General features: G+C 40.4%; 1 protein-coding gene across 7 annotated transcripts in view; it reads left to right on the top strand.

Moving 5' to 3' along the window:
* tlcd3bb (TLC domain containing 3Bb) overlaps positions 1–12,284 on the top strand; it is a 52,996-nt gene that overhangs the window by 27,139 nt on the left and 13,573 nt on the right. For all 7 annotated transcript variants that reach the window (XM_071391055.1, XM_071391057.1, XM_071391054.1 and 4 more), the window contains exons 2-3: positions 4,934–5,125; positions 8,667–8,750. In XM_071391055.1, coding sequence (XP_071247156.1) covers positions 5,001–5,125; positions 8,667–8,750 — 209 coding nt within the window. In that variant the 5' untranslated portion in view covers positions 4,934–5,000. The remainder of the gene's footprint in view (positions 1–4,933; positions 5,126–8,666; positions 8,751–12,284) is intronic.

The raw sequence follows: 12,284 nt of genomic DNA, 5'->3' as shown, positions 1-12,284 counted from the left end.
GGAGCGTTGCTGCACATCTATTTTCAGGTCTCTCCAGAGATGTTCGATCGGGTTCAAGTCCAGGCTCTGGCTGGGCTACTTAAGGACATTCAGAGACTTGTCCCAAAGCCACTCCTGCGTTGTCTTGGCTGTGTGTTTAGGGTATTTGTCCTGATGGAAGGTGAACCTTCCCCCCAGTCTGAGGTCTTGAGCGCTCTGGAGCAGGTTTCCATCAAGGATCTCTCTCTGTCCTTTGCTCCGTTCATTTTTGCCTCTCCTGACTAGTCTCCCAGTCCCTGCCTCTGAAAAACATCCCCACAGCATGATGCTGCCACCACTATGTTTCACCGTAGGGATGGTGCCAGGTTTCCTCTAGACGTGACTCTTGGCATTCAGGCCAAAGAGTTCAATCTTGGTTTCATCAGACCAGAGAATCTTGTTTCTCATGGTCTGAGAGTCTTTAGGTGCTTTTTGACAAACTCCAAGTGGACTGTACTGTGCCTTTTTTTTACTGAGGAGTGGCTTCCGTCTGGCCACTCTACCATAAAGGCCTGATTTGGTGAAGTGCTGCAGAGATGGTTGTCCTTCTGGAAGGTTCTCCCATCTCCACAGAGGAACTCTGGAGCTCTGTCAGAGTGACCATCAGGTTCTTGGTCACCTCCCTGACCAAGGTGCTTCTCCCCCGATTGCTCAGTTCCTAGAGCTGGCCACCTGGTCAAAGAGTCTTGATGGTTCCAAACTTTTTCCATTTAAGAATGATAAAGGCCACTGTGTTCTTGGGGACCTTTAATGCTGCAGACAATTTTTGGTACCCTTCCCCAGATCTGTGCCTCGACAAATGCCTGTCTCGGATCTCTATGGATAATTCCTTTGACCTCAGTGCTTGGTTTTTGTTCTGACATGTGCTGTCGAATGTGGGACTTTTATATAGACAGGTGTGTGCGTTTCGAATTCATGTTCAGTCAATTGAATATACCACAGGTGGGCTCCAATAAAGTTGTAGAAACATTTCAAGGATGATCAATGGAAACAGGATGCACCTGAGCTCAATTTCAAGTCTCATAGCAAAGGCTCTGAATATCCCCACTTCGAGTGTTGATGATTGGTCACGCAGAAAGCAGAGAGAAGGCCACAGAGAAGCCAGATTTTAGACATCGCATATAATTTAGCAGTTCCATTTCACGTCATGCCGTTCATATAAATAATTTATTATAATTTACCGGTTTCTCTCAGTCATATTTCCCGTGAAAAGGGAGTGGGTTTGAGCAGTAAATCTCGATAACCCGGTTCACGCTAATCAACCCTAATACACTCGCAAATAATGTACTATATCCACCCATCCCCCTCGTGTCAATAGATCATGCTAACTTTCACACACAATACCCACCCCCAACAGACACCAGTCAATCACCCACACTATCCCCTCCTTACTAATAACTCAGATTTTCTCATTTTGACTTCAAGCTTTGCATAAACAATCAACTAAGCCTCCATAACACAGAGAACTACAGTAGAAGTCGTAGCCTACTTATAAACACATCAACTATGACAACAAAACACGGACCATGTTTATGCCTAGCTCCAGTATATTTATTTGCTCATCATGGAGTTATGGAAAGATTTATCAAAGGTGACTTAAACTAGTTCCTAGTGCTGAGCTTGATGTTGATGCCGCTGCACATGTTGATGGGATCGGACTCTGTAGATAGAACGCATATGCCAGTCACGTTAGCCTCTGTGTTCGATACTAAGGTAACTAACTGTTAGCTGGCTAACTTAACGTAGCTAAAGTTAGCTTGCAAAGTTACAGATCACATCGCCAGATAGCAGCTGGCTAATTTACATTACATTAGATTTTCTTTGGTTTAGATACACTAATTTAGTTCGCTAGGTAAGTTAGCAACATTACCTCTGCTTGTCTTCTTTTTAAGGTAACCGATTAAATGTTACCCCAGCTCCTGTGCTTGCTTGTAGTTTGAAGATCCAGGTACACAATGACTAAACTTTACAGTTGTCGACACAAAATAGTTATTATATAGTTATAGTTTTTCGCAAGCTTATGTTTTATGAACGAGTGGCTGGTCCAGTGAGTAACATTAGCTACCTGTTGACACCCACTCTCAAACGGATCCACCTCGACAGAGGCGATACCGTGTCCTGAAATCGCTATAAATTCTGGATATTGTTGTTTGCTTACAACTAGTGATGCACCAATATGACATTTTTGTCCATACCAATATCCAATATTTTCCTTGACAAAAAAAATGATACCGCAATTGCGTGAGAACAGAGTGATGGCCACTAATAAAAAGACGAGGCTCCCATCAGCTTTCTATAGGCTAGGCCTACTATATTTATTTCTCAACTTTCCTAATATTAAGCACATTGCTTATATTTACAGCAGAAGTATATCCTACCTGGCTGGCATGAAAATAAATGACAGGGAAAAGCGTCCTCCATTCGCTATTTAAGTGCACATGTATTTTTTTCCGCTGCTCCTGTTTCGATACAGGTGCATGATAATGGTCCATTCCAAATCAAAACAAATGTCACACATATGTTATTTAGTATATGTAAAGATGAGATTAAGTCAAGAATAGTATGATGGGTGACAATATTAGCCTATCACTTGTGAATTATATAGTTTCACTTGTGAATGATGCCCAGCATAAGAAACAATGTCTTTTTTTACTACTTTTTCGGATGATAGTCGCACACCTCATGTAGCCTAGCTCATAGGCCTACATTTTAATAAGGTTTGTATCACAAATAAAGTGGCCAAATACCTAGCACATTTGGGGAAGATCATTTTCACCATAAAATTCACCTTTTAAAATAAAAGCATTACATGCATAATCGCATTTGCGGTCACTTTTGATAATGGTGTATTCCCGCTAATGGAATATTTGTGCTTATAACCTACTACCATGTGCACATTGCTGCGCTTATAATGTGAAGAAATAGACTATTTTTTATTTTTATTTTTATTTTACCGTTATTTTACCAGGTAAGTTGACTGAGAACACGTTCTCATTTGCAGCAACGACCTGGGGAATAGTTACAGGGGAGAGGAGGGGGATGAATGAGCCAATTATAAACTGGGGATTATTAGGTGACCATGATGGTTTGAGGGCCAGATTGGGAATTTAGCCAGGACACCGGGGTTAACACCCCTACTCTTACGATAAGTGCCATGGGATCTTTAATGACCTCAGAGAGTCAGGACACCCGTTTAACGTCCCATCCGAAAGACGGCACCCTACACAGGGCAGTGTCCCCAATCACTGCCCTGGGGCATTGGGATATTTTTTAGACCAGAGGAAAGAGTGCCTCCTACTGGCCCTCCAACACCACTTCCAGCAGCATCTGGTCTCCCATCCAGGGACTGACCAGGACCGACCCTGCTTAGCTTCAGAAGCAAGCCAACAGTGGTATGCAGGGTGGTATGCTGCTGGCTAAATTAGTTTATCAACATTTTAAATTAAACATTCTGATCTGTTGCGTCAGCCACATTGCATACAACTGTTTTTTAGATGCTGGTGGTTATATTAATTTGGGATCTATCGCATCCCACAACTGTCCCAGACTATGTTTGGAATATTTATTTCTCCCACAGAATAGAATAGGTCGACTTTTGTACTATGGGGGATAGTAGATTGACATAGGCTAGTGCTTTTGTTGTTCGTTAGGCCTGCTGATCTTGTTGGCTGACAAAGTAAATATGGACAGTTCTTCCAATATCTTCAATATGCACCTAGGGAATTGGATAAGGACGCGTGCAGTTGCGTCCCTGATGTGTCCGTCTTCACTTGTAGCCTGTGAGAAAGACCCGATCAATCACGTGACGGAGAGCCATCTGATTGCGCAGCACACTCAGGGAGAAGGGCACAACGTAGGCACAGATTGTTTTTGGTTGGAATACTGCCACAAAAAGGATGCTGCCGTGAAATTCGAGGCATTATAAAGTGCTTGTCAAATTGTGAATGAGAGACTATTGGAGTGTGTACAGCCTGCTCAAAAAAACTAAGCAGAGCCTTTCAAGTGACTTTAAAAAAAATCATCAGTCGCATCATGCAACCTTACAATGTATTAAAAATCAAAACATATAGCCCAACATTTGTATCACAACTAAAGTTAATAACTCTAAATTAAGCATATAGGAGTATCTATTTCTTTGTTAACCGCTCAACACAGAATAGCCGCATGCCCTCATCATTTGGAGAAAATATTTATATTTTATTCAGCTTTGTTCAATTGTATTCTTCATACTATAAAATAATGGCACGGAATTATAAGCGAATCTTGTCTGCTAAATTAACTAGTGTAGGCCACAGCCACATCAGGTCCTAACATAAAAGGACAACCCAGAGTATGCTATCCTTTTCTTCTGAAATAGACATTTTCTTCATATCATGCATCTTTAGGCCAGTCTAATATAAATAATGGATTTATTGTGGAGGTGTAGGCTATATTACATGGATTTACTAGACTTTTTCAAATGGCTTGTATATGATATGCTAAGTGTGTTTTATGTTAATTAACGGTCAATTACCGTGAGACCAACAGTTACAGGCTTGACAATCATCGGCTGACAAATTTTCGTGACCGCCACAGCCCTAGTACTGATGAGGTTCATAATGACCTTAGACGGCCACCCTGTAATGTTAGCACAATGGGCTTCCTCATCTATGAAAATCACTCACCAGCCACCACACCCAGCCCTCAGCATCACCACAATCATCCACACGCACTAACCCTCTCTGCCCCTTTGTAAACTCAACAAATGCCCTCTTCTCCACTCTGTACTGGTGCTATTTTTGTCCCAATGCCCCTTTCCCACTTAATATTCTGTGTCCCTTTGGCGACACATGATAAAAGAAAGGAAACAACTTTTATTAGTGCATTAGTTGCCTGCTTGCTTTGAAATTGTTTATCTCGGTGCTTCCAATTTCAGAGGGAAGAAAGATCTCAAAGACCAGACTACCTGCTGAACTTTGCCACCAAGACAAACACGTTGGACCATGTTGACCATCCTGGCTGCCGGGTCTGTCTTCTTCCCAGGCCTGTTCGTGCTCTCCAAGCAATGCCTCAAGTACATCCCTGCACTGAGGTGGAGCGAAGGGGATGCGGTCATAGTGTCAGCCAGGTGAGAGATGAGGAAAAGTGGGGATCATATACAGTACCAGTTAAAAGTTTGGACACACCTACTCATTCAAGGTTTTTTCTTTATTTTTACTATTTTCTACATTGTAGAATAATAGCGAAGACATCAAAACTATGAAATAACACATGGAATCATTTAAGTAACAAAAAGTGTTAAACAAATCAAAATATATTTGAAATTCTTCAAAGTAGCCACCCTTTGCCTTGATGACAGCTTTGCACAGTCTTGGCATTCTCTCAACCAGCTTCACCTGGAATGCTTTTCTAACAGTATTGAAGGAGGTCCCACATATGCTGAGCACTTGTTGGTTGCTTTTTCTTAACTCTGCAGTCCAACTCATCCCAAACCATCTCAACTGGGTTGAAGTTGGGTGATTGTGGAGGCCAGGTCATCTGATGGAGCACTCCATCACTCTCCTTCTTTGTCAAATAACCCTTTCACGGCCTGGAGGTTTGTTGGGTCATTGTCCTGTTGAAAAACAAATGATAGTCCCACAAAGCGCAAACCAGATGGGATGGCGTATCGCTGCAGAATTCTGTGGTAGCCATGCTGGTTAAGTGTGCCTTGAATTCTAAATAAATCACCAACAGTGTCACCAGCAAAGCACCACCACACCTCCTCCTCCATGCTTCACGGTGGGAACCACACATGCGGAGATCATCCATTCACCTAGTCTGCGTCTCACAAAGACACGGCGGTTGGAACAAAAAATCTAATTTGGACTCAACAGACCAGAGGACAGATTTCCACTGTTCTAATGTCTAATTTCCACTGTTCTAAGAAGTCTCTTCTTGTTATTGGTGCCCTTTAGTAGTGGTTTCGTTGCAGCAATTCGACCATGAAGGCCTGACTCACACAGTCTCCTCTGAACAGCTGATGTTGAAATGTCTGTTACTTTAACTCTGTGAAGCATTTATTTGTTCTGCAATCTGAGGGGCAGTTAACTCTAATGAATTTATCCTCTGCAGCAGAGGTAATTCTGGGTCTTCCTTTCCTGTGGCGGTCCTCATGAGAGCCAGTTTCATCATAGTGCTTGATGTTTTTTGCGACTGCATTTGAAGAAACTTCAAAGTTCTTGACTGTCGTTTCTCTTTGCTTATTTGAGCTGTTCTTGCCATAATATGGACTTTGTCTTTTACCAAATTTTACCAAATAATATCTTCTGTATACCATCCCTACCTTGTCACAACACAACTGATTGGCTCAAACGCATTAAGAAGGAAAGAAATTCCACAAATTAACTTTTAACAAGGCACACCTGCTAATTGAAATGCATTCCAGGTCTAATTTGGACTCAACCTCATGAAGCTGGTTGAGAGAATGCCAAGCGTGTGCAAAGCTGTCATCAAGGCAAAGGGTGGCTACTTCTGAAGAATCTCAAATATGAAATACATTTTGATTTGTTTAACACTTTTTTGGTTACTACATGATTCCATATGTTGTATGATTCCATACAATGTAGAAAATAGTAAAATAAAGAATAACCCCTTGAATGAGTAGGTGTGTCCAAACTTTTGATTGGTACGATGTACAGTTGAGTCGGAAGTTTACATACATACTGACATTTAATCCTAATAGAAATTCCCTGTTTTAGGTCAATTAGGATCACCACTTTATTTTAAGAATGTGAAACATCAGAATAATAGTAGAGAGAATGATTTATTTCAGCTTTTATTTCTTTCATCACATTCCCAGTGGGTCAGAAGTTTACATACACTCAATTAGTATTTGGTAGCATTGCCTTTAAATTGTTTAACTTGAATCAAACGTTTCGGGTAGCCTTCTACAAGCTTCCCACAATAAGTTGGGTGAATTTTTGGCCCATTCCTCCTGACAGAGCTGGTGTAACTGGGTCATGTTTGTAGGCCTCCTTGCTCGCACACGCTTTTTCAGTTCTGCCCACAAATTTTCTATGGGATTGAGGTCAGGGCTTTGTGATGGCCACTCCAATACCTTGACTTTGTTGTCCTTCAGCCATTTGCCACAACTTTGGAAGTATGCTTGGGGTCATTGTCCATTTGGAAGACCCATTTGCGACCAAGCTTTAACTTCCTGACTGATGTCTTGAGATGTTGCTTCAATATGTCCACATAATTTTCCTGCCTCATGATGACATCTATTTTGTGAAGTGCACCAGTCCCTCCTGCAGCAAAGCACCCCCACAACATGATGCTGCCACCCCCGTGCTTCACGGTTGGGATGGTGTTCTTCGGCTTGCAAGCATCCCCCTTTTTCCTCCAAACATAGCCATGGTCATTATGGGCAAACAGTTCTATTTTTGTTTCATCAGACCAGAGGACATTTCTCCAAAAAGTACGATCTCTGTCCCCATGTGCAGATGCAAACCGTAGTCTGGCTTTTTTATGGCGGTTTTGGAGCAGTGGCTTCTTCCTTGCTGAGCGGCCTTACAGCTTATGTCGATATAGGACTAGTTTTACTGTGGATATAGATATGTTTGTACCTGTTTCCTCCAGCATCTTCACAAGGTCCTTTGCTGTTGTTCTGGGACTGATTGGCACTTTTCGCACCAAAGTACGTTCATCTCTAGGAGACAGAATGCGTCTCCTTCTTGAGCGGTATGACGGCTGTGTGGTCCAATGGTGTTTATACTTGCGTACTATTGTTTGTACAGATGAACGTGTTTCCTTCAAGTGTTTGGAAATTGCTCCCAAGGATGAACCAGACTTGTGGAGGTCTACAATACATTTTTTTCTGAGGTCTTGGCTGATTTGAGTTTTTTTCCCATGATGTCAAGCAGAGGCACTGAGTTTGAAGGTAGGCCTGGAAATACATCCACAGGTACACCTCCAATTGACTCAAATACTCAAATTATGTCAATTAGCCTATCAGAAACTTCTAAAGCCATTACATTTTTTTCTGAACATTTCCAAGCTGTTTAAAGGCACAGTCAACTTCTGACCCACTGGAATTAAGTTTAAGTTTAAGTCATTTAGCAGCAGAATTGTGATACAGTGAATTAAAAGTGAAATAATCTGTCTGTAAACAATTGTTGGAAAAATGACTTGTGTCATGCACAAAGTAGATGTCTTAACCGACAAAGAAATTTGTGGAGTGGTTGAAAAACAAGTTTTAATGACTCCAACCTAAGTGTATGTAAACTTCTGACTTCAACTGTATATATGCATGCTCTTCCTCAGTTAATCTTTCCTCAATTATTTTCGTTCTCTCTCCTTGCCTTCTCTAAACGCATTGGAGAAGAAAGTCTGAGGGGAGTGACCTTGGACTTTCTTTTTCAATATACATTTGAGAAGGAAGCGAGGAGATGGGATGTGGGGAATCGCAGAAAGACTAATTGAGATGGAGCTATTGGTTACCACTCAAAATAAATCAACACTAATTCTGTCCTATGATGACTTTTGGTTAATTCTGATAATGACATAGGATGATATTTTTGTAAAAAATTGGATTTCACAATATTTTATGTTTTACCAGACATTTAGCAATTGTAGTCTGAGGTTATTAACAATGTTAATGTTTAATTTCTCCTGCGGGCCTTTCTCAGGTTGGTGTCCTCTGTTCAGGCGATCATGGCCTCCTCTGCTGGTTACATCATTGCCTCCTCCTGTGATGACATCATTGAGGATCAGTAAGTGCAGAAATTCACCTCGTCCTTCTGACAATTGTTGTTACTAAAATTGTTGGCACTAAAATGGAAGAAAACAGACACAGTTGTTCAATAAGAAAGTATTACTTTTCTGTCCCGTTGTAAAACATTTTCAGTTTTACAACGGGACAGAACCGGGCGGCACCGGTTAGTCGAGGTAATAAGAAAGAAAAATAAGTGTTAAGTAAAAAATAGATAGGTAAAAAATAAAATTAACAAGTAATTAAAGAGCATGTAAAATAACAATAGCGAGGCTATATACAGGGGGTACCGGTCCAGAGTCATTGAGCGGGGGCACCGGTTAGTCGAGGTAATATGTACATGTAGGTAGAGTTAAAGTCACTATACATAGATAATAAACAGAGTAGCAGCAGTGTAAAAGAGGGGAATGCAATACAAATAGTCTGGGTAGCCATTTGATTAGCTGTTCAGGATTCTTATTGCTTGGAGGTAGAAGCTGTTAAGAAGCATTTTGGACCTAGACCATACCAGGCAGTGTTGCAACCAGTTAGGACGCTCTCGATGGTGCAGATGTAGAACTTTTTGAGGACCTATGCCAAATCTTTTTCGTCTCCTGAGGGGGAATAGGCTTTGTTGTGCCCTTTTGTGTAAATGAAACACGCATTCAGTCCTTATATTACTAATACATAGGTTATGCTACAGCAAATGTAGTCCTACCTTTCACAAGAAAAAAAGTTACCATGATGAGATGAAAGGCCTACATGCATTGTGAACTGCACTCTATACTGAAATGCGCTGTCTGTTCCCAACCTGAGCGTTGATGATTGATCATGCAGAGTAGGCTGTGGCCCTTAGATAAGACAGATTTAGACATTACATATAATTGAAGTTCCATTTCACGTCATGCTGTTCATATAAATCATTTTTATAATTTACCGGTTTCTCTTAGTTATTTATCCTGGGAAAAGAGAGTGGTTTTGGGCAGGAAATCTCGGTAACCCGGATCCCGCTATTCAAGACCGACCAGAGATATGACTATTCTAGTCTATCAAAAGCTTTTTCTGCATCGAGATAAAACGGTCCAAGTAGTGATAGTGAGAACACTGAGTAGCATCCTTACCGATAAAAATGTCAATAGAACTCAGGGGGAATCCCATCCAGGTGATTTGCCTTTTATTCATGCTATGCAATGCTCTTTTGAGTTCATTGAGAGCGATTTTGGGTTCCCAGCAATGCAGCTTTTTCTGTTGAGAGAGGAGTTCTTAATTCTTTTAGAAAGGACTTAGTCTGGCTTGGTGTGTATTTACAATCAGAGGTGTACAGTTCTTTATAGAGCTGGGAGAATCTTTGATTCATTTGGGTTCTGATAGTAATTCTCCAGTTTCAGATTCAATAGTTGCTATATCAGCTAATTGATTATTACTGCGAAGCTTGTTGGCCATTACTGGGAAGCTTGTTGGCCAGTAAATGACTGGGACGATTTCCATGGAAGTAATGGTTGAACCTAACTAAGTGGATGGCAAATTCTGCTCTCTGTCTTATCAATAAATTAAGTTTGTTGAGAAGGCTCCAACGCAGTTATCAACATTTCCAATTCTGATATCTTATTTAATTGTGATTTATTAAACTCCGATGCAAATGAAGTTGCATTATTTTTTATAAAACCTTTGGTGTCATCCCATAGAATCCGGGGTTCATTGACTGAATTTTTATTGAGCATTATGAATTCATTTAGTTCAATTTCAAATTGATCACAGAATGTAGAATTTTGTAGTAATGAAACATTGAAATGCCATCTTGTGGCTCTTTTAGGAGATTCTGAAATGTGAAATTGGTAGTAGTGGGCATGGTGATCAGACAAGCTCATATGTTGAGTGTCTTTCTTCATTTTAGAAAATAGAGTCACAGATAATATAAAGTCTATTCGGGAGAATGTCTTGTGCCTGTTTGAGTAGAAAGTGTACTTGTTTGCTTTTGGACTATGTGCTCGCCAGGCATCAATGAGGCTGGCTGTAATCAGAGAGTATATGTTGGAGAGCATTGGCTGCGTGTGGTTAGTAGTTGGTCTTATTACAGTGCCTTTAGAAAGTATTCACACCCTTTAAATATATATATATTTTTTAACAGCCTTTTATTTAAAATGGATTCAACTGAGATTTTGTGTCACTGATACACACAATACCCCATAATGTCAAAGTGGAATTATGTTTTTAGAAATGTTTTACAAAATAATTAATTAAATGAAAAGCTTAAATGTCTTTACTCAGTAGGTATTCAACACTTTTGTTATGGCAAGCCTAAATAAGTTCAGTAGTACAAATGTGCTTAACGAGTCATATAAGTTGCATGGACTCACCTTTTTGTGCAATAATAGTGTTTAACATGATTTTTTAAAATGACTACCCCATCTCTGTACCCCACACATACAATTATCTGTTATGTACCTCAGTCGTGCAGTGAATTTCAAGCACAGATTCAACCACGAAGACCAGGGAGGTTTTCCAATGGTTTGCAAAGAAGGACACCTATTGGTAGATGGGTAAAAAAAAGAAAAAGCAGACATTGAATATCTCTTTGAGCATGGTTGCAGTTATTAATTACACTTTGGATGGTGTATCAATACACTGTCAATACAAAGATACAGGCGCCCTTCCTAACTGAGTTGCCGAAGAGGAACGAAACCGCTCAGGGATTTCACCATGAGGCCAATGGCGATTTTATTTTACTTTTAATTAATTAATTTTTATTATTATATATATATATTTTTTAACATTTAAGTTTAATGGCTGTGATCAGAGATCACTGAGGATAGATGAACAACATTGTACACTGAACAAAAATATGAACGCAGCATGTACAGTGTTGGTCCCATGATTCATGAGCTGAAATTAAATATCCCAGAAATGTTCCATACGCACAAAAAGCTTATTTCTCTCAAATGTGCACACATTTGTTTACATCCTTGTTAGTGAGCATTTCTCCTTTGTCAAGATATGCCACAGGACAAGTGTGGCATATCAAGAAGCTGATTGAACAGCATGATCATTACACAGGTACACCTTGTGCAGGGGACAATAAAAGGCCACTCTAAAATGTACAGTTTTGTTACACAACACAATGCCACAGATGTCTCAAGTTTTGAGAGAGTATGCAATTGGCATGCTGACCTTAGGAATGTTCATCAGAGCTGTTGCCAGAGAATTTAATGTTTATTTTTCTACCATAAGCCATCTCCAACATCATTTTAAAAAATGTGGCAGTACGTCCAACCGGCCTCACAACCGAAGACCACGTGTATGGCGTCATGTGGGCGAGCGGTTTGCTGATGTCAACGTTGTGAACAGAGTGCCCCATGGTGGCGGTGGGGTTATGGTATTTGAAGACGAACAACGAACACAATTGCATTTTATCGATGGCAATTTGAGGCCCATTTCTTTTAAGGTATCTGTAGTCCCAGTCATGTGAAATCCATAGATTAGGACGTAATTAATTAATTTAAATTCACTGAGTTCCTCATATGAACTTTAACTGAGTAAAGTTGTTGAAATTGTTGCA

Source organism: Salvelinus alpinus, chromosome 3 (assembly GCF_045679555.1).
Source record: "Salvelinus alpinus chromosome 3, SLU_Salpinus.1, whole genome shotgun sequence".
NCBI classification, from domain to species: Eukaryota; Metazoa; Chordata; class Actinopteri; order Salmoniformes; family Salmonidae; genus Salvelinus; species Salvelinus alpinus.
Note: the sequence above shows the minus strand (reverse complement) of the source record. Positions and strands in the feature narration are given on the sequence as shown.